Source organism: Euprymna scolopes, chromosome 6, assembly GCF_053919585.1.
Source record: "Euprymna scolopes isolate OS-2025 chromosome 6, ASM5391958v1, whole genome shotgun sequence".
In the NCBI taxonomy this organism is placed as follows: domain Eukaryota; kingdom Metazoa; phylum Mollusca; class Cephalopoda; order Sepiida; family Sepiolidae; genus Euprymna; species Euprymna scolopes.
This window is the reverse complement of record NC_136487.1, coordinates 46,801,154-46,826,682: the sequence shown is the minus strand read 5'-3', so window position 1 is coordinate 46,826,682 and position 25,529 is coordinate 46,801,154. Positions and strand designations below refer to the sequence as shown.

The 25,529-nt window shown below is 32.3% G+C and overlaps 1 protein-coding gene across 10 annotated transcripts in view; it reads left to right on the top strand.

Moving 5' to 3' along the window:
* LOC145277634 (H(+)/Cl(-) exchange transporter 3-like) overlaps positions 1-25,529 on the top strand; it is a 321,789-nt gene that overhangs the window by 73,870 nt on the left and 222,390 nt on the right. For 4 of the 10 annotated variants that reach the window (XM_080129195.1, XM_080129202.1, XM_080129200.1 and 1 more), the window contains exon 2: positions 20,466-20,675. In XM_080129195.1, coding sequence (XP_079985321.1) covers positions 20,486-20,675 — 190 coding nt within the window. In that variant the 5' untranslated portion in view covers positions 20,466-20,485. Of the gene's footprint in view, positions 1-9,428; positions 9,564-20,391; positions 20,676-25,529 lie in introns of those variants that run through there. The other 6 variants (XM_080129203.1, XM_080129198.1, XM_080129196.1 and 3 more) reach the window with 3 other exon arrangements.

Sequence of the window (25,529 nt, the reverse complement as noted above, 5' to 3'; positions counted from 1 at the left end):
TTTCCCACTAAATTAAGTTCGGTTTGCAACGTTGTAAAACCATGTGTAATCGCTTAAAAAGTAGACACCCTATCCCCAATAAGCGCACATAATTTAAAATTGGTAACACACTACAGCTCATGTTACGTTATATTTATTTGTGAAACTGACCGTCTATTTTAAATTCCTAATCGTTTTATATTAGTGTTGTGTCGATTAATCGGAATCGGATAAATCGGTAATTTTGGGGGTATCGAAATCGGTATTGGAATCGGAAAAATTTGTGCCTAATTTCCGATTCCCAAATCGATTCTTTTAATATTTTTAGAAAGTTCATTTTCAATTGTTTGTACCGATTATAAATATTTCTTTCTTTTAAACTATTAGTAAAACTAAAGAAGATCTAAACTTATTTTATATGCGTAAAATAAACAAAACAAAAATTGAAACTTTGCGAAAATTCGCTAGGTAACCTTTAGAAGAATGCAGTTTATTTTCAAAGTAGTGAAAGAATTGTCTAAAATTAAAGAAATATTTTGCCCAGAAAAATAATATCAAACATTATTGCTAATTAAATGAAAAGTAGAATATAAAAGTGTTGGGTTTTGTCGGTATGTTTGCTGCTCCCTCACTCGGCAATCGGTATTGACAAATATAACAAGCCGTGCATGCATGGTCCCCCTCTATGTGAGGAGGGGGGATCGAATAAAGTGATAAAAAAAGTGATACATAACTGATAAAAAAACAATTTTGAGTGAAAAAAAAATTTTCAAAAGTTTTCAGAAAAATGACTAAGTTCAACTTTTGCTCCACACCCAATATTAGCCCTAAAACCTCCAGGGCTTGTGACTCTGATTTTTTCCCAGGGTCAGTGATACTTCCATCAGGTGTATATCAGGTATGCCCATGGTTTTGCCAAGTTTCAGAAAAATCTAATGAATGGATGAAAAGTTATTCTGAAAAATATGTCAATTTTGTCTATTTAGAGTCATTTTGAGGTATTTTTTTTTACCTCTTTTGCCCCCATGGGGGAGCTGATTACTTGTAAAAATGGACAAACGGCTATGTTTCAGGCCGTAAGACATGTAAATTTGAGTTCAGCACCATAAAAAAACACTAAATAGAGATACATAATCACATTTTAGACAAATATAAAAAAAAGAGCCTAAAAAAGGGGTGGTTTTTAGCCCTAAAAGTTCCCGGGGGGCGCAAACCAGAGTTTTGCCAGGGTCAGCGATACTGAATTTACATTTGCAACAATTGCCTTCACATTTTGGACAAGGTTCAGTAAAATCTAATGGACGGGAAAAAAGTTATGGGGCCAAAAGTGTCATTTTTGCCATTTTGGGCATTTTTTACCCCTTTTCAGCCCCTGGGGGAGCAACGAGAGTTTTCTTAAAAAAAAAACTCGATGTTGTGCACATCTACGTATTGGAGTACAACTTGTGGCAAAATTTCAGAAAAAAGTAAAAAAGTAATGGACGGTTATCCGGGAATCATCCGGACGAACGGACGAACGCCACTGAAAACTATAGTCCCTCTCCGATAAATCGGGGGGACCAACAAGGAATGGGCAAAATTGTGAAAAGGCTTGGCCTTTGATTTAATTTGAAATATGCTTCCAGTGTGATTTTCTTTGATTCTGCCGGTATTGTTTTTATATATATATATATATTAGATTTATATATATATATATATATATATATATATTAGATTTATATATATATATATATATTAGATTTATATATATATATATATATTAGATTTATATATATATATATATATATTAGATTTATATATATATATATATATATATATATATATATATATGTCTGGATAAAATAGATAAAGAGAAAACATTTAGAAATTTTTCAGATTGAAAAAGAAATTATATTTACATTTAAAAGTCCCCCCTCATTGAAATTCTACTTTTGGACGATATTTGTAAACCCACTAAAAACCAAATTATTTTTAGATCTAGGATGAAGCTCTAAACTGTCTTCACGTATTAAAAAAGGGTGCTTGTGCAGTTTACACTATGTTAAAAAACGAAAAATAAAAAATATATATTCTACGTACTCGTTATGGAATGAAGTTCTCATAAAAAAATCACGTAATTTCATCAAATAGTTTTTATTTTATGCCGTAAAAACGATTTGGGAAATTCGGAATCTTCCTAAAAAAACTGCGATAATTAGTCAAGGGAGCGTAAAACAAAAACTATTTAATGAAATTACGTGATTTTGTTATGAGAACTTCATTCTATAACGAGTACGTAGATCTATAGAGTTTAGTTTTACTAATAGTTTAAAAGAAATAAATATTTATAATCGGTACAAGCAATTGAAAATTAACTTTTGAAAAATATTCAAAGAATCGATTTTGGAATCGGAAATTATACACAAATTTTTCCGATTCCGATGCCGATTCCGATTCCCCGAAAATTACCGATTTAACCGATTCCCGATTCCGATTCCGATTCATCGGCACAACACTAATATATATATATATATATATATATATATATATATATATATATATATAATTAACTGGCTTTGTTTGTTCACTATCGTTTTGTAAAGTTTGTTAGTTGAACAAAATAATTATTGTATTCCTTAGTTTGTAAACATCAGACAAATACTTTTGCATTTATTCATATAAATAAAGATTAACATTTTGGTGATTTTGATAAAATTTATTTTTGAAATAAAACTGCAAAGAAATCAATCATTTCGTGTGAGCAATTGTGTGTGTGTGGGGGGGGGCTCGTTTTAAAAACTTGGAAAAAGAGAGCAAAAAAAGCAGTCATCTTCCCTCTTTACAAACTCTTATGCCTCGTCTGCATATCTTTTTAGCTAGCTAATATATATTAGTTTCATTTAAATTACCTCCATTGGAAATTAATGTGCATAATATTTTAGAAAAGTTTTCATAATTTATCCTCTTTTTCATTAAATCACTTTAATTACTAGTGATATCAACGAAAATATTGTGTGTATGTATGTATGTATGTATATATATATATATATATAATAGGGACATATAATTACAAATGGCCAGTGAGAGTTGACATGTATAGAGAGAAATAACATGAGAATGATACAATGGATTTGTAATATGGGCCATAAAGATACTTAGATCTGATAACCTCAGAGGAAGATTAAATCTGGAGAGTATAAGAGAAGTGTGCAGAACAGGAGACTGTTGGTTTGGCCACATTGAAATAATGGATCAGTTTTTGGATTAGATGTAGAACAGTTTAGGTAGCAAGATCAGTTGGCAGGGGAAGGCCAAGGAAAGTATAGGAGAAAGTGATGAGGATTGGTTTGAGAAAAAGAGAAATAAATAAAAACCTGGCCAGAGATAGGTTGGTTTGGAAGTAATTTTTAAAAACCGTCCAACACATGCCTGCATGTAAAATAGACGTTAAACCAAATGCGATGATGATAATGATTTTCTATTTATGTGTTAAACAATATGTACACGAATAAAAGTCGATGACTTAACAAGGAAAATGCATTAATTTTGTACTGTCAATACATTCAGTTTTCAACAGATGCATTATTTCAATGCTAGCCAGTTCTTTTGTTTACGTAGAACCAATATATTATACAGCAAACAATTCAAATTAAAATCCAGTTTATAATTATGTTAAGCATTTGATTTATTGATATTCACCTTTCTAGATTGTCATTTGTGTGATGAAAAAAGAAATTTTTTTAATAAAAGCTTTTTAGAAATTTTCTAGTTATGCTTTAGATAAAAGCATTAAAGTATTTTTTTTTTTTTTACTAGTCATTATTTATCAAGGCTCAGAAGCCACTTAAGGATAAAGGTTAATGGGTGTACGGTAGTCATCTTGGCAACAGCGTAGTAATCGTTAGGGATGAAACTTAGGTATGACTTGATTATTTAAAGAGAACGGCTCAACAATCACTTATTCACATTGGACTTGAAGACAACCATGTTATAGTTAGCTGGAAAGCAGGTCAGCAGAACAGTTCCACAAGCGGGCAGTTCTAGGAAAGAAGCTTTGTTCATGGAACCTACATTTAGATTTAGGCACAAATAGAGAGTAGGGGAAATTTTTGATAGTAGTTGTAGCTAGACAAGTGTTTTTTGTAAAAGTTTGGCCAGAGGGGACCATAGATTGAAGCTCAGACGAGCAATTGCCATGAAAATAGTGATAGAAATAAAAGTAACGATAGAAATGAAAATAATAATGATAGTATACACAAAATACGTTTTTCTATTTTTTATTTTGGCCTTTTGCTTGACTGATGCATTGTGGTTAATTTAGAATGTAGTATTGCTTTTCCAGTTGGGATTATGATCATTGTCTGGTGCTTGATCTTGTCTTCATGTTGTTCATTTTAAAAAGTTTATATTTAAAAAAAAATAAATAATAATAATCAGTTTGGAGTTATGTGCAAATCCAATAACTTGAAATTGCATTGAAACTTTTTGCCAAATTCTAAATGATCAATTTAAATGTTAAAACAAAAGTTGAGTCCAATTTTTTAGATAACTTTAATGAGAAATGTTGAAGTTATTTAAAAAAAAAAAAAAACTTTATAAAGTTTATTTACAATATGAACTCCAGCAAAAAAAATGCTGCATTCTGTTATAAATTATACATAAATGAAAATCGAATAGATGAAAAAACTTCTTTTTTTTTTTTTTTTTAAACTTTATAAGTTTTACCCCATTGTAGAATCAAAATTACATTTCATATAGAATTCAACTGGCAGAAAGACTCTGGCTTCAATAAAGCAATATTTATGTATTGGCTAGTCTCATGGACTAACAACCAATCAGAAACTAGAAAATGATTTTGCTCATCTAAGCACGACAGAACATCCCAGCCTACTTGTATATCAACTCTCGGGCTCCTAATCTCTATTTAAGCTGTAGCTCACCTGCTCAGAAAACTAACCACTGGTTACTGAATTCAGTACCCATCAAGACCAGAATGCATGAACATGATTGTCATTTTGGCTGTATCAAACAAAACGAATACCCCCCCCCCCGCAAGAAAAAAAAAAAAATGCAGTAAAAAATCATACCAAAAAAATAAAGGTGCAAGATGGTTCAATTTTGTTTTAATGAAAACCAAAACTGCAGGCATGTTCAGATTTTAGTCTTTATCAGATTAGGAAAAAAAAATTATTATTTTAAAACTTTTTTTTCTTAAACATCAAGCATGGCATATTGTCACTTGGGCAATTGGGATCATGTCTAACAGTTGAGTAGCAAAATGTCTATTCACATTACATTTAAACTTCTGCATGTCAGTACAGTCAAGGAAGCAGGAAACAGGGGAGGGAATTCCAAGATTTAGCTGTCAAAAGGTAGAAACTATTAGAGTAGAAGGCTTTTCAGCATATAGGGACCTCAACAGTGAAGGGGTGGGAATATGCAGCTTGTTTGGGTGAGCAGAAGTATGCATATCGATGCGGGTACAGGTGCTATGAGTTCATCAAAGCACATTCCATTAAAGTGCTTGTAAAACGGACATAAGGATGCAACAATGGGACAGAGGTTGGAGCTTGGCCGATAGTGGTGGGCCCAATAGATTTGAGACTAAATGTAAGAGTCTCTGTCTCTCTCATGCAGTGGAGCTAAAAAGAAAGTTCGAACTTGTCATTTTTTCAAAAACTGCAAATTTAAGCTGAATTGAATATAACTGTTTAAACAATCTATACCTCATTTGGTTTGCCTTTTTATTCCTCTGTAATTTTACCTGTTCATATTTGACTTTTAATTGAAGTATCCTAGTGTACACGTCAATTTAAAAAAATTAACTTAATGTGTGTGGGTGTGTGTGAGGACACTTCTCAACCTATATTACTCCACAAATTTTTTATCTCCAGACTTAAAATTTGGTATATATGGTATTCAGACATGTGGAAAACTTTTTAATTGGTTTTCATCCGGAAATAAAAGGGCTGCTAAGGGGTCAAAATTGAAAAATTGGTATGAGTGGAGGGGTCATCAGATTTTTATCTGTTTGTCAATTGTTTCACGGATGTGCATGCATGAATCGTTCGCATGACAGATTACTTATGTTGAAATAAAGTAGATTTGAAAAAACTTTTAAATATCGTGTTAAGCTGGCCTAATGGTTATCATACTTGACTCAGTATCTCCAGCTTTTGGTTTCGATCTCAGCTTGAGTGTGTACGTGTGTGTGTATATATATATATATATATATATATATATATATATATATATATATATATATATATAATTTTACTTCCAAGAAGTGAACTGTTTAGAAAAAACATAATACTCACTTTTTTTTTTATTACATTTTCACCCCAAAACAAGGCACAGTGCCACTTTAATGTAGGAGCTATCAAGGACATAAGTTGCAGGGATACTATGAAGGGAATTGAGTAGCAAGATGCCTGTTCACATTACACTTGAACTTCTGTATGTCAGTACAGTTGAGGAAGCAGAAACCCAGAAGGGAATTCCAAAGTCTAGCCATTCTGGGGAATAAATTATTTGAGTACGTTTTCTAACATCTAGGGATCTCTAGTGTAGGGGTGGGACTTTGCTGTTTGTCGGGGGTATTTATGTTGAGAGGATACAAGGCATGTAGTTTTTCGGAACATTCATCATTAAAATGCTTGTAAAACAGGCAGAGGGATGTAACCTTTCATTGATTAGACAGAGGTTGACGTTTAGATGACAGTTCAGAACCTATCAGGTTGGTGACCCTGTCCAGGAGGGATAGACTAGTAGCAGATGCACCAACCCAAATGTGACAACAATACTCCATACATGAGTGAGTTTTTTTATCAATTTAACATTATGTTTAATACTTACGGTATTTCTGTTTGTAATAAATAAGAATTCTGCATTATCTAAAATATAATATTTATTCGTATTTTATGACCTGGCAATGCCGAGTGGCCTGTTAGTATCTCTATAAAGCCACCATTCAATTGCGCCTAGAGTATTGTCCCCGCTTTTGAACCAATGCACCAACTACTAGTTTCTCTTTCTTGCACAAGGTGTAAAAAAGATTTTCTAACTTAAATTGCTCAGTTATTGTCACATAACTATGCTTTTTTTATGCATACTTTCACAGAATGTACTCCAATGAACTTATTGTATTTATACTCACTAAACGTAAATACACCTAGTTTACCAAACTAGCAGCAAATCATCCCTGTAGAAGTCTCTAGATGCTGGAAGATTTTTCCACTTTAATAGCTTTCTTTAGACTTTTTGGCTTTTAGATTGCCTCCCTGCTATATGTTATCCTGACCATACCATACATGCAAAACTTTTAAGAGAATAACTCGTATTTTAGAATGAAGAATATAATAGGAGTTACCTACCTTATGTGCAAACAAAAACACAAATGACTTCACTGCATCCTTACTAATACCAGGTCAGTCGAACTAGTTAGTTCAACTGTTATTATTTTGGCGATTTTTGGCTACTTTACCGTGTATATTTTTATCTTCTGTTAAATATTGAACTTAAGTCATGATTTACTTGGAGAGAAGTATAATATTCTCATTCCGTTGTCCATCCTGAAAGGATATTATTTTGTGCTAACCAGAACTAACATATTTTTGCTAGTGCATATAATGTAAGTGTTTAATCTACTAATAAGCCGATTGCGACGATTTCTTGTTGACGTACGCTACCCCTCTTTCACAAAGGAGAAGGTAATGCTTGGGAGAATCTTCTCATGGCAACAGAACAAATACTACACTATCACCACCCACCTCATAAAAGAAAAATGGAAGAATGATATGACAATTGAGCAGATGCTATACTATCACTTCCAAGGGAGGAAGCAATGCCTGGGAGAATAGTATTGTAACAAACCAACACGTATCACAATATTTGCCACCTCATGGGGGGTAGATAGTGGCTTGGAGGATGGTCTCATGACAACAGAACAGATGCTACACATTCATCTGAATTGAGCATTGAAAGATAGTACATTAATTTGACAGAGTATAGTAGATTGAAATGAGCATTAAAAGATGGTAGAATATTGCAATAATAAAAGTAAATGTATTGGTTCGATTTCAGATACAGATAATAAAATAAAATAATTCAGACACAGATAATAAATCTGCATTAGTAATAGGTTTGCCAAGTGTTGATGGACCAAACCAGGTAGACGCTCTAATCATTTTGGCAAACATTTATTTTTATGGCCACCATTCATTCTCTAGAGACTATGGATACCCTCTGTACAGGTGGCTGCACATGTGACTGTGAAGAAGAGTTGCACAATCCCAACCACCCCTCTCCTGAGTCAGCACTGCTTGATGCCAATTGCAAGGATAAGTCCAGGATGACTGAAAACAATGCTGAGATAAGCAGAGATCACATACACCACCTGCTATTCCTAAATAGTCACCCATTTTAATACTGACCAGGCTCAATGTCTCTTAACTTTAGTGATTTAACAGAAATGGCAATGTCAACGTGATTATGCCATATAAACATTTTAGCAACCAGATGACTATTTTAGAATTTCCATCTGCATCCTCTGATGTTTCTATTTACTTTGCCTCCTCACAAGGGCAGAGTTAGATGCCAAGGTTGTTTTTTTATTGTGGAGAAAGGAACAAAAAATAAAAATTATCTCGGTCATGAAGGATTTCTCTTCCACTGAGAACAAAAAATTGAAGTGTAGTATTAGATCAGATACTGCACTTTGATCTTGGCCCAAAGGCCAAAAAGTCTCTTAAAGTTGTCTGACGATACTGGCTTCCTAACCTAAGATGCACCAAAGATTAATGATGTTTTTTTTTTTCATTTTTCTTTGCAAAACTCAACCATGTTCTGCAAAGCCAAAAACAATTTTTCTCTACAAAACAACCGAACACCATGAATAAAAAAAAATATATACATATATATATATATATATATATATATATATATATATATATATATATATATATATATAAACTTGAATCATAAAAACTTTTTTAAAATTACTGGATCCGGCATTAAATAACCTGAAAAAAGGTTTGATATGCCGTTAAAACAAAACAATTAGACTATTCACATCCGGTAGATACTACAGCTGAAACTACAGCTGGTTCTTGAATCGCGCTTAAAATGCTGATTGCTTTTCTCCTAACCTTGAGACATCACTCATGTCCTGACACTTCACGTCATCTTGATCATTTTGGGATTAGTCAATTGAATTTATTGATCCTGTCAATAATTGACTGCTGTTCAATGAATAAGAAGTTAACTTTTAATGTTCACGTGACATTTTAATTACAAAACATGTCGAAACTTATTGCTGTAAGATTTGTTTGCTTGCTCAGTTGTGTGTGTGTGTGTTCCGGGGGATAGGTGGAGGAGACTTTGTATTTGATAATCAAATACAAAGCTTTCTCCACCTGTCTCTCGGAACACGCTGATTATTGTTCAACATTTCAGATAATGTAACTTCCAACCTTCTTTATGTACATCTTCTAGAACTCTGGAATCTGTACTGAATTTCAAACAGAGCTGTTTATTTAATTCACGGGAGTAGCTTTGCTTTGATTCTATTGGTCATGTATGCCAGTATGCAGCAGCATTCACCCTAGGTAAGTTGAGCCGGTTTCTTCCAAGGGATAGTGTCAAGGGAATATTAAATTCACAAGCGATCATATCCCAGTTAAAGGAGTAAGTATGAAGAGAATGTTAAGTTCACAAGCAGTCCACAGTTGTATGCATATTTTGGTCAGGGGGAGATGACAACGTTAGGCTTTTGTAGTTCTTGCAGGGATGTTGGTGCTAACGTCCTCTTACATACAGTGCTTGGTATTCTCAAATGGTTACACATCAAGTATTGATCAGTCAGCGTTACTTAATACAGTGATCTAAGAAGAACCACTGTGTCAACCCAATTCCATTGGCCATGACTAGGTATAAGTTTTGACTAATATGTAATTGTATTCTTAAAATTTCTACCCAGTCATGGTTGACAGAAAGAGAGCAACCTGTAGATTAAAAGTTCCATTCAAATTTACATATAGATTTCCAAGTTCCATAAAGATTCCAGAGTTCTACAATACACATCTGAAGAAGGTCGGAAGTTTTATCCACCAGAATGTTGTAAGACTGAATAACATCCAAGATGAGAACAGAACAATACAGATCATCAATTTTTATCACAAAAATCCTGAAATAGGAAAGTCTTTGTTTTTAATTTATAATTTAACAAAAATATAAAATGGCTGATTTGTTTATGAATGGAACGAAATACATTATGGTTGAATTTAATTTTGTAATAATTTAAAGTTTTAGTTTTCTTGCAAACAAGAAACAGCAAGTAAATTAAACATATGACTTCCTTTTTATTTTTAGAATTCTAACATGAGACAAAATAAGATTAACGTTTTTAGTAACCTTGAACTTAATGTGTTATTTAGTATGTGCTTATCAGAAAGTAAAATAGGATGAATCATTTCCTTTTATTTATTGATAAGTTGTATAAGCACACAATACAGAAATAAGCTAGTATTTCGACTTTTATCTCTTTAATGCAAATTAGACTCGATTAACATTCCATCGTTGCTTTCTTAATCTATCCAATAACTGTGCTTGTTTCTTTCTTAGCACAACTAATATTGGCAATAAGTATTTGACCAGTTAAAAGGATGTAATTCAAACTCGAGGAAGTAAAACAAGAAACAGATGGCAACTGATTTTTCCCCCAAAGTTTATTACAAAAGTTTTAACTAGGAAAGTTAGTAAGCAAAATTTGTAAAATAAGAATGTTTTAAGCCACAATAAAATATAAAAATAACTAAATGAAAATATTCATTAGTGACTTACAAGTAGATGGTTGACTTGAACAAAACTGATTAAATCTAGAGAAATATGTGACCAGAATATAAGATTCTGTTGGTTTGGTCATGTTTAAAAAAAAAATGAATGAAAATTCTTGAGTTAGTAGATGTAGGACAGTTTAGGTAACGGGGTCAGTTAATAGATGAAGGCCGTTGAATTTTGCCAAAATCATTGGAGAGTTTTTTGGTTGCTAGGCAGTAGAACAAGCTGCTAGAAGCCAAAAATAATATGAGGAAGTAAAAGATTATAGAAAATGAAAGAATTATTTTAAACTCATTTCTTTTTTTTTTTTAAACTGAGTATTATATACAAAATAAACAGCATGATTTTTTTTAGGATTGATAATTTGGATCATTCAGTTCTCATCTTGAGTGTTATTTTCACAACATTTCAGCTGATATAACCTCTGACCTTTTTCTAAAGTATATCTTGTTGATAAAATACACTTAAAGTAAGTCAAAAGTTACATTGTCCAAAACGTTGTGAGAATGATACTTAAAATAAGAACGATAGTCTGAGTAATCCAAATCGATATTTTATTTTTTTAAAGTTGTTGCTAGTTTTTTATTTATTTTTTAATTTTAAGATAAAATTAAATTTGATTGCCTCATTCAAGGTGTATCGTTATGGACAAATGCTGATTAAATCCAAACTGGATTTTTATTTCTGTTCACTGATGAAAGCATTTCCACTTTTTGGTTGATCATTGATTTCTTTTTGTATAATTAAGAAAATAATTTATCATAAATAGCAATATGTAGCTTTGAGTTGCTATTCCCATTCAAAAATGTCGGTCAGTTGAGCCGAAACGACAGAATTAAAGGAAAGAATGTACAGAAAATTGTGAAATTGACTTTCCTCAAAAACGCCCACGTGTCTGTATGTCTTGTAGGATTCAGTTGTTGAATTACGGAAAGAAACAAAATAGCGATGCGCAATCTTCAAACAGTCATACAAGTTAACGCAAATTCTTGTTGTTCGTATGCAAATTAGATAATCTTGGGCTACATATAAGCAAGCTGCTGGAAGAATGGAAGAGTTTGTTTTGAGGAAGGCGAGCTGTGCACACGTGCTACGTTGAGGTGTGACATATTATTTGAAGCTGAGAGAGCACTGAAGTCAAGAGGTGATGGAAATAATAATGTCAGTGAATAAAGATGTTGTCTATTAGTTTGGTGCAAAAATGTCATTTTTTGGTGTTCAACTTCAAGTCAAAAAAAGACATTTTTGCATCAACCTAATATTTAGAACACAAAGAAAAAAAAAAGGCTGAAAATAGTTATTCAAATGGCTTTGGAAATGGTATGGTGTAGTAATTATAGGTTTTGACTCTGCATGCCAGGTTTGAGTTCTGTCAGGGGTTATTGAATCATCTTCACTAATAATGGAAAGTTATGAATCTACATATCCGTCCTCGAGCTATGGATTAAATAGTATGATCCTTGGTCTTCTTCTTTGCATGCCTTTGAAGCATGTGGTCAAACAAGTTTCTCACATTTTTTTATTCAATCTTTTGAATTATTGTTGCAAGATCTTGCAAGCTGCAGTGCTTATGATGTAGAAAGCAGAGATAGCAGTGTTGCACTGTATGGCCCTTTTTATATTTGCAGGTGGTTGAGTCAGTTTTGTAGCCTCATCTGATCAACTTTTGCATTGCCCCCTTTATATTTTGGAGTGGTTAAGTGTTTTCCACTGGACCCAGGGTACTTATGAACCAGGAGATGATGAGAAGGATAGATTCCTATATTAGTGGGGGGGGGGGCATTCTCAGGCCGTCTAATCAAGAACTGTAATTTGGTCTCTTCCTGATATATGGCTAAGTAAGCTTCTTGACTTCAGTCGTTGAACCATTCATTCACACCCATCAATGACATGGTGTCCATCAGTGATAGCCTTACTTATGCAACTTGTATAGGAGCAGGAAAATAATACCAGTCTTTCTCTGCTTATTATTGTAAAATTGCCAAGCTTCCAAATATTAGTTTCTAACATCTCCATGCTTCAGAGAAACACTCTTGTCTGCCTCCAAAACATTGTTTCCTCTTCATCATCACTTAATGGCCCATTTGTGCCCTTGAACTTCCAACGCCTGACATAAACCAGGTTAATGTAAAAATGATATTTGAATGACCTTGATAATATTATGTTAAAAAATATCAAGCCTAGTGTTGGGATTATTAATTGGAAAAATAACTTTTTCCAGTATCGGAATTGGAATTCGAAAAATTTTAGCATAATTTCTGATTCCAAAAACGATTTGAAAAAGATTTTTCTTTTTAAAACTTAATTCTCTATTACTGGTACTAATGATAAATATTTATTGAAGTAAAACTAAAATTTATTGGTTATAATAACGAATTTAGGTAAAAATGCCATAAATTGATAAATAGGAAAAAAATGGCACATGTGAAAAATATCAACGAAAATGTCACAATGAGTTTATCAAAATCTTGGATACAATATATAAAGGGAAAACATTAAGAAGTTTGTCAAATAAAAAAGATAATTTGTATCTATATTTATGTAGAGTTGAATATAATAATCAAAGAGGAAAGCGCCCCCGTGTGTGTGTCGTGCGGTCATACAACTTACCTTCGAATGGGATCTAAGATAAATTAAAGATGGCAGCCATGGATTATAAGGTGTAGTCTTGTGGAATCTTACGAGATCTCATCTTCCACTGCACATGTATGCAAATGGAATGGGGTCAGTTTTCTGATAAAATGTCTGTTGACAGAGGCAGTCGGGGAGACATGCTGGAAGTTGAGAAAGTTGTCAGTGACGAATTCTAGCTGAACTTTTGCGTATTGTATTTGGTTTATTTTGTTTTATTGTTTACCAGCCCATTTAACGGCAATTTAAAAGTAGATGAGTGCTCTATGCTAAAACCTACTCTCACTCTCCCCATAAAAATGAAATTTTACTTTTTTAGGAGATTAGGCGATTTCAGAATCTGAATTTAGAACAGGATCGGTAATTGCATCTGAAACTGGAGAAAAATATTGGAATCGTCCCATCACTAATCAAAACTTAAGACGGATTGGAAAGAGAAAAGCAAAATTGATATAGAATGTAAACGAGGAAATAGTTTTATGAGTTTTTGTTTGTTTGTTTGTTTGTTTGTTAGATCCGGAATTGCTTATAGAGTAATCATTTTGAATGTAGTTTGTGATTTTATCATGAAACATATTTAAAACTATTTGCTTTATACTAACTACACTGAGTCAGTACTGACATTTATGACTAATAAAATCTGTGAGATGAAAGGATAATTGTCTGAAACTTGATGGACGAGTCGGGCATGGGCATAAACTGAAGTTTATTTCTATTAAATATGGTTGTGCTGTAGAAAGGATTGTGAATAATCCAAATAATGCAATTTATCAAATCTTGATTCAAAACTCTTGGCATTTCACTGTATTACAACTCTTCAGTGTAGCTAGATTCACAATAATTTGTATTATTCAGACTATTGTTCTCATCTTGGATGTTATTCTCATAATCATTCACCTAACCCTAACCATAACCTCTAATCTCCTTCAGGTGGGTCTTGTCAAACTCTAGAATCTGTATGGAGTTTTAAACAGAACCTTTTATTTAATCCATGGTAGTAGCTTGCTCTCATTTCATTGGCTATAACCGAGTAGAAATTTGTAATTGTAATTTTAGTATCCAGAATTTGACAAAGATTCTCCAATTCAACAAGATGCACCTAAAGATGGTTGAATTAGCAATACCCACCGACACTTAGATTTCAAGGGTTTTTTACTGAAATAATCATATTTTAAAAACCAAATCACTTTGTCCTCAAAATGCCACCATTTTGTTTGGAAATATACTTTGGCATGGATCAATGTATGCTATATTTTAAGAGCAAATAAAGTAAAAATAATGTTAATACTGAGAGGTAAATAACTTTTTTTTTTACAAGATTAAATTAATTTTTAATGGTCACTTTATTTTTATTTTTTTTTTTTTGTTTGTTTATCTCATTATCATCCTGAAATTATAGTTGGCATTTTTTACTTATTAGTTAGCCCTAATATGCATGTTTGAAAGTCGAACATGTCTGAAGGGGAGATTTTGCAAAATATTACAATACTTCCATCTGACCATAGTGACACAAATAAGAGCACAATAAAATATTTTTAAAAATATGGTACTCTTGCATAATTTGACTCAGATTCTCGGGAATTCCCGTCAAGTGTGAATCAGGTGAAGCCGGCAATCATCGGTTGAGGCCAAGCGTTGTTCAAATGTTTAAACGCTAAATCAGTTTTTTTTTAAGTACATTTATTTGTGGACGTTCCAAATGGCTACCCTGAAAAACATGCGAAGGGAATCCTTCCAATAATAAACAAATATATTATGCCGAGGACTACAGTCGTATCGAACTGTTGTAGGGCCTATAACAAAGTAGGAGGAGAAGGATTCCACCACCTGACAACGAACCACGTCGAGAGGATGTGGAGGGAAGCAAATCAAGCAAGAATGTGTGACCAACCGAGATCTTCTAAGTACATATTTACTTGAATTTATGTAGAGACAAAAATTCGAAAACGATCCTTTTGTCTTCATCATAAACCACATTTCCGAAAGCTACCCAGTTCTTGGAACTTCCTTCCATTTCCTCTACCCCAATCACCTCCCTCTTTGCTATCGATGGCCGTTCAACAGTCGACCGAAGTAAAGATTCCTAAGGAAATATCCTCATCTCGAGCCGTAAAAAAAAAAAGAAAAATATTAAGTTTTCATGAAAAATTTCTGTACTTTCATCTAACAATTTACGCTTTTCGTAAACATAGTTTTACATATTTTCTTTAAAAAAAATGTATTATATGGAACCAAAAAAAAATTTTACTGAAAAAAGTTGTGAAAAAATAAAAAAATGAATAAAAACTTGTACTTACACTTTTATTTATTATATTTTATTTATTATATTTTATTTATTATATTTTATTTATTACATTTTATTTATTACATTTTATTTATTACATTTTATTCATTACATTTTATTCTTTTTCACTCCAAACGAGAGATATTGCCACTTGGAATGTAAGGGGTTACTATTTGGGATCATGTCTAACGGGGGGCTGTGGGGAGTAGAGTATGAGATGTCTGTTCACAAGACATTTAAACTTTTACAGGCTAGTACAGTTAGAAAACGGGGAGGGAATTCCAAAGTCTAGTAGTCCGACAGAAGAAAGTATTAGAGCAGGAAGTTTTTCAGCATCTAAGGACCTCAACAGCGAAGGGGTGGGATTTTGTTGCTTGTCAGGTTAATTGGAGCAACACAAGTGCTATGAATTCATCAGACCACATTCCATTAAAGTATTATTAATAAGTGTATGTATCCGATATTGGTTGGAAGTTTTTTTTACGTTTATTTTTATTTTGGCTTTTTTTTTTTTTTTCAAAAGTAAAATTTAATTATAACTATCAATTTGGGGCATTAAATTATTAATGGAATAAAATTGTTATAAAGCAATAATTAATTAGATAAAAGTGTAGTATATTTAACAACGAAAATGGGGGAACAATATACAATAAATAATTAAGATGGCGGTCGACAGTTTCTTTTTGAGATGGTCGCTAATTTCAGGTTGAAAAGATTTTAAAATGAAAGCTTATCCTAATCCAACTGGAAACCACTCCCAGACTTAGGATAGGTAGCATTTTAATGTTTTTTTTAGTTTTTTTTTTGTATATTTTAAGTTTAAAATCGGTGATCACTTCCCCCCCCCCCCCGCTAAATCATTAACTATGTTTGATGAAATCGGTTAAATGAAACTAACGAAACAAATTATGAAATAACAAAACTTTTAAATGTGCAGATCGATAGAAAATAAAATTTTCTATAGTTTGATAACAATTATTTGCTGTATATTTGTTTCTTCCCCCTTTTTGTCGTTCGTTGTTAACTATATTATAATTTTGTCATTAATTATTGTTAATGTTCTTTTAATTGCTATATTAAGGGGGGGTAGCAGAAAACATTGATCTATACTATGAAAAGAAAATAATAGAATAAAATTTTCACCATAAAGTGTGATGTAGTTGTAAATAAAATAGATTAAAATTGTATTTCTATGTTTATTTTACTAATTATTGAAGTGGGCATTTCGAGAAATGAAAATGTAAAAATGAAATCAATCTTAATAAAGTATATGAAAGATGAAACTCAGCCCGCGTTTTCTTTTGTTTTTGTTTTTTTGTTTTTTTATAGATATCTTGCAATAGAAATAGAATTATGCATAATCTATAATTTATGTGCAAATTATTTTGAAAATCTTGTAATGTATTCCTTTTTAGCTGGTTAGTATTAGATTTCAGTTTCTTATGCATAAAATACATTAAAATTCAATTTTGAGTTTGTTTGTTTTTTTTATTTAAGAATGAATATTTTTTAATGTATTCCAGATTACTTGTAAACCATTAATTTCTGGGTATTTTCAGTAGCATATTCGGATTCCTTAAACAAAAATAGATTTATATAGCGGATTTCATTGTTTAATCATGTGTTTTAACAAAGATATAAATTTCATTCAAAAAGTAACATAAAAGAATGTTAAATGACCCATATGGTTTTAAAGAGGAGAAAACATCCAACCGTGCAAAACACAAAAATATCATAATTTCCTTATTTTTAGTCAAAATTAAAGTTTCTTTCTTAGCTGGTCAAGCTCTATGTATTGAGATATTTTAAGTAATTTTAATTTTTGTATGTGTATTGCTAGTCGGAGGTTACATCGACCAAAACATAAAAATCACATTGAAGATAAGATAGTAATTTGAATATAAACTAGTGTAATATGGGGCGCATGCGAGAAAATCAGCAGCAGCTATAGGATAGCTGACTAGCGAAAATATTAGAAACAGCAGCAACCATTTTAGCGATATGCAAATTAGCAAGTGTGTGCAATCTTGCATGACAAAAAAAGGTAGAAAAGGGGCAGCACGTGGTCAAGAAAAGAGAAGTTGCGTGCGGGGGGAAGATAGATTGTGAGAATACAAGGACGAGAAAGCACTGGCTACCGCTAGTGAGAGATTGCGAGGAGAGAGATTTTTAAAAAGCACATGTGATAAAACGTGGGTGTGAAAGACTTTTGCAAGATAATGAAATGCATTGTTTTGGAAGAACCACAAATAAATGCCTTTCATTTGCATTTTAAAAAAAGGTGCCAAGTTGGGATTTTTATTTTTATTTCCTTATTTATTTATTTATTTTTTTTTTTTTGTTTTGTTTTGTTTGTTCCTTCGCGACGAAGTTTCAGACAAGATGTGGGTCCGAGGTTTGATATGTAACGACATGGTTAAAATGTACCGGCCACGTTATATTTGCTAGCAACTCTGATTTTAAAAAAAAAAAAAAAAAAAATTCTGAAACAAAATTTATTATTCTCTTAAAATTTTAAACAATAATTAATTTAAAAAAAAAAAAAAAAAAAAATTCTGAAACAAAATTTATTATTCTCTTAAAATTTTAAACAATAATTAATCTCTTACTAATGAAGAGTTGATATCTGTCCAAAGCTGAAACAATACTATTTTTTCTATTACTTATACTATGGTACTATCTTTCAATGCTCAAGGGTAATACCATCCTCTCGGGTATCACCTTTCCTTGTGTGTGTAGGGGGGTGGGGGGCCTAGTGATATATTAGAAAAAACTGGATTTATCTTAAGTATGTGGTTTCTTTATGCATGAACGTAAACTATTTCAATTTAATTGAACGAACTTGAGTTTCCTCATAGTTTGTGAAGCTATTGATTTATTTTTTCCCTCGTCAAAACATTATTTTAGTCCGTTCTTCATATTAAGTTCGATTTTTAGATCTTGTAATTCTTTCGATGCCGCATTGTTTCTTGTGCGAAACTGCATTTTATTATTTGTCACTTTTATGCATACAACTCTGCACTGTAGATGAGCATGCTTTGTAAATGGATACTAACGTGGACTTATGACCTGAGCATGCCAAATTTGATTGCTGTCAGTTCCATAGCACTATTTTCACTATGGATGTTGGCAACCTTCATGTGGCCCTTCCTGTAAGTACTTGATTCAAGAAAGAATCAAACCAACCCAAAAATAAGGAACCATGCTGATTCATGTAAATTTACATTTAATAAACTGTCTGGTTTGTAAGTATCACAAGCAATTGTCGCCTGCTTGCAGGTTCTGTGGACTTGCAGCACCCTCTATTAATCTTTATCAAATTTATAAGAACTTGATATTTATCTATTTGTTAACGTTTTACAATGATAATTTAAAAAACTTGGATATTTTATCTTCGAAATTTAAATTTTTTGTTTTTCTTTTTGCAGAGTTATAGTCTAAATAAGAATTTTTTTTTTAAATTTAAATATTAAAGTAAAAACAAGAAAATGTTCTTGAAAATATATTTGAATAGATTGATAAACAAAGCGGTTTTAAAGTTTAAAATTCTGAATTTTTCTTCCTCCTCCCTCTCAAAAAGAAAATCTAGTCACAAACGGCTACTGATTACAGGTCTCTGCTTGTGAAAAGGAGACAATATCCTTCTACCATTTTTATTTTCTACCAGGTCAGGTAAAGCTTAATAAATATCTACTTTTGATGACTTGCTAAAAAATATCCTTGAAAACAAAATGCTTTTATACATGATTATCTCCATAAAAGCCACTCATAAAATTGTTAATAAAATTTATAACCCTTTCTCCAACTATATTTATTTCCACCAAGTGTAAATCATGAATGTCCAGTTTTATATTTTATTGCCATTTAATGATAAACATACTTGGATACAATGTGTAAAATTCTCAAAAATTCTGTGGCAGACTCTTGGTGTTGAAACTACCCTGATTTTGGAATGAGATAGCTCCCTTTAGTTAAAGAATGGTATTGGCATGGTTTTAATAGACATTATCTTTTAATTTTCTATTTATTCATTCCCCTCAAACAAGGCATGTTGCCACTGGGACATAACAGCCTACTGTGAGTATGAGCAAGATTTATAGGATCATTAAAATTGGGGAGTTGTGCAGCAAGGTGTTTATTCACATTATATTTAAATTTTTGCATGTTAATACATACTTGTAAAATGTTAGAGGGATGGGTACTCCCTGACTTCTTTGTTTAGGTGTGGTGATAATGGTGAAGGTTTTATTTTTAATTTACAATATAGAACTTGATCACAATTTCTAAGTGTAAATTGCTCGGAAAAAAACTGGAAAGATTTTATCGCTCAAAATGCCAAGTTTCTAGCCACAATATAAAAACTATGCATATGTTGAACTGTATAATAAAATGAAAACTATGATTGATATTCAAAATGAGGAGAATGGAGAGTGATTTAATGAAATGTCCTTTTGCCAAGCAATATGTAAATTAGTAAATGTGCATGATGAGTCTAAAGCTATTCTTATTTCGAATATGAATATTGCATTTTAATCTCACTATCAATGTGATAAATAGCCTAACTTTAAAAATAGATGTTATTAAATTAAATGTTTGTTTTGTTTTTTTATTATCTTAATTTAAGTTTCCGTTAATCATTTATGCATGTGAAATAATAATTTTCCTATTTTTTTTCTTTTCAGGATTCCGTCCGTTTTTGTGCCGCTTTTTTATTTCCTGGTATGTTAGCAACTTATTTTTTCTATTATGGAATCAGAGCCGTTCCTGGTAAAGTTTATGGCCACTCGCCAGTCTGGGACAGCTCAGTCATCTCGCTCGTACTCAAACGGAGTGTACGGATTGGGCAGTGCCCACGAACTTCCCCCTTCAGATACCAGTACGGATGAAGAGATGTTGGATATTGCCTCAGACAACAGCAGCCAAGTGCACAACATGGATGCTCAGCTCTACACAGATAAATCCCAAGGTAAGTGATTCAAATGTTCTATTCATTAAACAATATTGGCTGTTTTTTTTTTGTTTTTTTTTTGTTTGTTTTTTTCAGAATGATATTACAAAACAAAAACATCTTCCAAAAACCACGTGAATTACTTAGGTAGTTTATTTTTTTTTAGTTTTTATTTTATAAAGAACTAGCAGGAAACCCGACGTTGCCCAGGATTGAGTGATGATCAACGAATGTTTCACCCTCCTATATTTTTATTGTCATCAAAACCAGTGAAATCGCCCATTTTTAAATCAAATTGATTGCCTAATCTAGTTGGTGTCACACCGCTGTGCACCAGAAGGATGCTTCATAAGCCTCCCCACAGTGACTTAGTCCAAAATATATTGCAATCTATATTGCATTGTAGAGAACCTACTGTTGATTTGATAAAATTATTTTTTATATATAACAGCTTGAATTAAAGTTTAAAATGCAAAAGTCAAGTATCATGATTCAATTGTGCTCTAAACAGAAACATTAATTTCAAACACACTCCTGTCATATCAAAGAACCTACTGTTAATTCTATATGCTAGGCCTTTCTGCTTGTGTGGTAATAAAACTTTTCAAATGCACTTGTGACATTAGGCTGTATAAGGTGTTAACTTCGGTCAAAATTACTTGTTCCTTTTTTCATCGGATTTTTTGTTTATCGATACTTATTGAAGACATTCCAATAGAAAACCTATCTAAGAACACTGGCAGATACATAAAGTACATGTGTGTGAAATTTCATAAAAATCTGCATAGCCGTTGTGGAGTCTATAGCGAACAAACTCTCTCTCCCTCTCTCTCTCACACACAAAGTTGTATAATAGAGAAATGGGAAATCGTAGGCATTACAAGGCTGATCTTGCAAGTTTGAATTACTGTAGATTTATCTGCCCTTGTTTTTCAAAGATGGCAACATGAAATGATTCCTTGTTCCTTACTCATAAATTTGATTTTTTTTTTAATTAAAAATAAAACTACTTAATCAATTTACATGGTTTTTGGCATATGAAATTTTTGTTCCATCATAGAATATGTACATTTATTTTTTGTTTGTTTTTTAATATAGGAAGAATTCCAAGCAACAATTCAATATTGTTACCTTCACTAGGGAAAAAAGGTGCAAATATAGTCTCTACTCCTTGTTAATCTTCATAGATTTTCAGTGACTAAATGGTTTCCCTCCACCAGAATTACTGAGGAGGGTGACTTGCCATCCAGCAGGATGAAAAGCAAGATCTGATAAAAAAGTGGATGAAACCTACATGTGCAGCCAGCAGTCATTAACTTGTACAATATTGATATGCTTAGCAATGCATGATTGATAGTTTTTTGATGAACTGAAGTTCCAGAAACTTTGGATGACTGAAGATTGTTGTATATCATTAGTTTAAGTAATTTCTTCAGAGCCTGCTTGAGACGTTTTGTTTTTAGTTTTTTTTACTTATTGTATAGACATTTAATTTGAAAAAACACCTGAGGATGTGAGTCAAGATTTTCATGTTCAACCCATTTTTATTGATGTGACAGATTGCAATCATGGTTCAATTCCATTTTCATCTTTTTTTTTCTTGTGTGTGTGCTTATTTGGAGAAAATTTGTGGTGAATGTTGGTATTTTTATACTACCATTAGGAGAGTCTCATTAAACTAGTGGAATTTTGAACTCAACAGATACGAATACAGAGAAAATATAACCGAATTTTGTGAGCAAACTGACTGCGACTATCTTGTGATGCCGTCTTGAAAACAAGGGAAATAAATCCAATTAATTCAAACTTGTAAGATTTTTAGAAAGGCGTTTTTAATATGGGAACATTGGAAAAACTTGAATTCACTTAAAATTTATATTTTTTTTATAAATATAAAACTACTCGATCAATTTACGTGATTTTTTGGAATACGATATTTTCTTTCTGCCAGGGGTATTCACATCATACAGATATTTTTTTTTTTTTTTTTTTTTTTTTTTTTTAGTATGGGTAGAATTCTATCGTTATCCAATTCCAGAGAATCTGTTAGAACAAAATCTAAAGTTGATCTGACTTATGGTTTCACCCACAAAACAATTATGTTAGGAAGTTGCAGCAGACTTCGGAAAAATTTTATAAATTTGTATTTAAAAAAAAAAAAATTAGCACCAACGGAGGGAGAGGAGTAAATAACACACAAATGTAATATACATATATATATATATATATATATATATATATATATATATATATATATGTGTGTGTGTGTGTGTTTTAATATCCAAATTTTACATTTTTATTAGATCTCGAATTTTTCATATGTAAGGGGCGTAATTCACTTAAAACTTCGAAATTACCTCCCTTGCTAATCAGTTTTTAATTTAACCACATCACAGAATCTAAGCGACGTTAAGTCACGTTAGTACCAGATGGGTAAATATTTGAGAATAACAGGTGTTCTATGTGCGACAACTGCAAAAATAACGTCGTCACAATCAGATTGCGAGCTGACGACTAAGTTATTTTCTAGAAAATGTCTATCATTCTCAATGGTAAAAAGTTGTAATAAGTCCATACTGCATAAATGAAATGAAAATACTAAATACATGCTCACCCCGAAAAATCTAAACCTCGAAATAATCTGATTCAACTTTAATGAAACTAAAATCTACTTACGAAAAATGATGTTGCGTTTTATTTTTTGTATCGTTCGTTTGTGTAGGAAAATCCAAAACAAATGAATTGTCTGCTCTTTATACTATTAGGTGACAAATTATATCAAATTGTCATATCAAGGGAGATAACTTAATTTTTTATTTGATTTTTAACAAGATTTTCCATATTTATTCTACGTTATTTATATCAACTTATTTTTTGCCATTCTAAAAATTTTTTTTTTTTAAAAGGGGGGGGGCACATTTCCCGTAATTTCATGTGTGATCGGTTATTATTTACAGCAAAATAGGTTTCAACATTTCTCCCACCCACATCGTATTTCGTACTAAAAACATAATTTGTTATTTTCTGGGATACATATATTTAACAAATGTTAAGTGTTTATCATATTTTGGTAATATTCTACCAAATGTTAACATGGCAGCCAATCTGACTCGTCTTGTCTATAAAATTATGTAGGGGCGAATAACTCTAGCTTTATTATTACTCACTACAAGTTTTCACACAGGCCATCATCAAAGATTTCTTTTTAAGAACAACCTGTGGTGCTGTTCCCTGGAGTGTGAAGGCCAATAAGTTTCTCCAGATTTTCAATACTCCATCTTTCAATAACCTTTGCAATTGAATTTGCATTATTGCAACGGCCATTTACGATTGATTTCTTGTTGGCAGCAACCAATGGTCTTTATTGGAGTTTAAGTGGCAATAAGCTTCACCAAGGTCCCAGTTCTCTTTGCACTCATCCAGTGGAAGTCTGGTTAGTGCTTCCTCCCCTTAATCTTTCCATCCTTGTTGACCCTCCACGACTATTTGGTGTGGTACCAATTAATGTTGACCCCCCCCCCTTTTTTAGGGTGGAGGAGTACCTACCTTACAATTATACAGTTTCAGCTTTTTAGATTCCATGTGATGTTTTCCTGTTTCACTTTAGCAGTTTCTACATGTCCGGCTTGTGCATGTAGCATTTGTGTATTAGTCTCCACATACAAGAGTTTTCCTTGTTTCAGCCGTTTTCATTATTGTTATTCATTGTATCTTCTCAGCCATTCCTCTGATTACAATCTCTTCCATTCTTTTTTTTTTTCAACATTTTTTCGGGACTGTTCCTAATGTTTCTACTAATATTGGTGTTATCTTGATTTTCTTCATCTTCAATATCTCTTTGAGCTCTCTGGCCAATTCTATGTATTTGCTCTGCTTCTACTTGATATTCACCATGTGATCAGCTGGAATGGCGAAATCTATGATCTGGCAGAACTTTTCCTTCTCATTAACTATTATAACATCTGTTCTTCTTGCTTGGATGGGTTTATTTGTATGTCTACGGCTCGTAGGATTTTGTGACTTTGGTTTTCAAGTTCTGCTGCTGATTTTTGCTTGTACCATTTGTCTAGGTATTCAAGATGCAGTTGTTTACATGATTTCATGTGTACTGCTTTCCCCACTTGATCATGTCTGTTCTTGTATTCTTTTTTAACTAATTTGCTGCATTTGTTTATATGGTTTGTTTTGTTTCTTTTTCCACAGTCTGCATTTGCTGTTTTCTTGTAGCTATTTCTCTTTCCATTTTTCTTTTCTACTCTTATTCCTTATCTCTCTGTTTCCTGTCCTGTTTATTTTTTCAATATCTCTTGCTGCTGTAATTATCCCTTCTGTGTTCTGCATTATGTATTTTTCTAATTCTGTTTTTGTGTCCTTCATACTGTCTTCTATAGTAAACACTCATCTTCCTCCATCTTTCCTTTTTACATAGTCGGTCGGCATTATCCTTTGACTAGTGCATTGTGTATGGTCATAAGTTTTCTGGTCAAGATGCCTCAGTTCTTCTGTGATCCAACCTATAAATTGTCCAGAATATCTTACTAATGATATTGCCCATGAGTTTATATATTTTATTAGGTTTCAATTTTAAGTTTAGTTTCTAGGAGTTTTCTTGTTCTTCTGAAGTGTTCCTTTTCAATTTGCTCTTTCATTTCTGTTGCTTTGATGAGATCTCCTTCCAGATTCCACTGGTCCTGGATATGATCTTAAACTATATCCAGTGGTGAGGCCACAGGTTGTGGTCTTTGAGGAGTGTGGAGCCACCCTTTAACTGCCATTGCTCCCCTGTCCACTCTGACCCGGAGTGGTAGTACCTGTTAGGGTCCCAACTATGGGTTGAATAGAAACAGACTTGAAAACAACAAATATATTCTA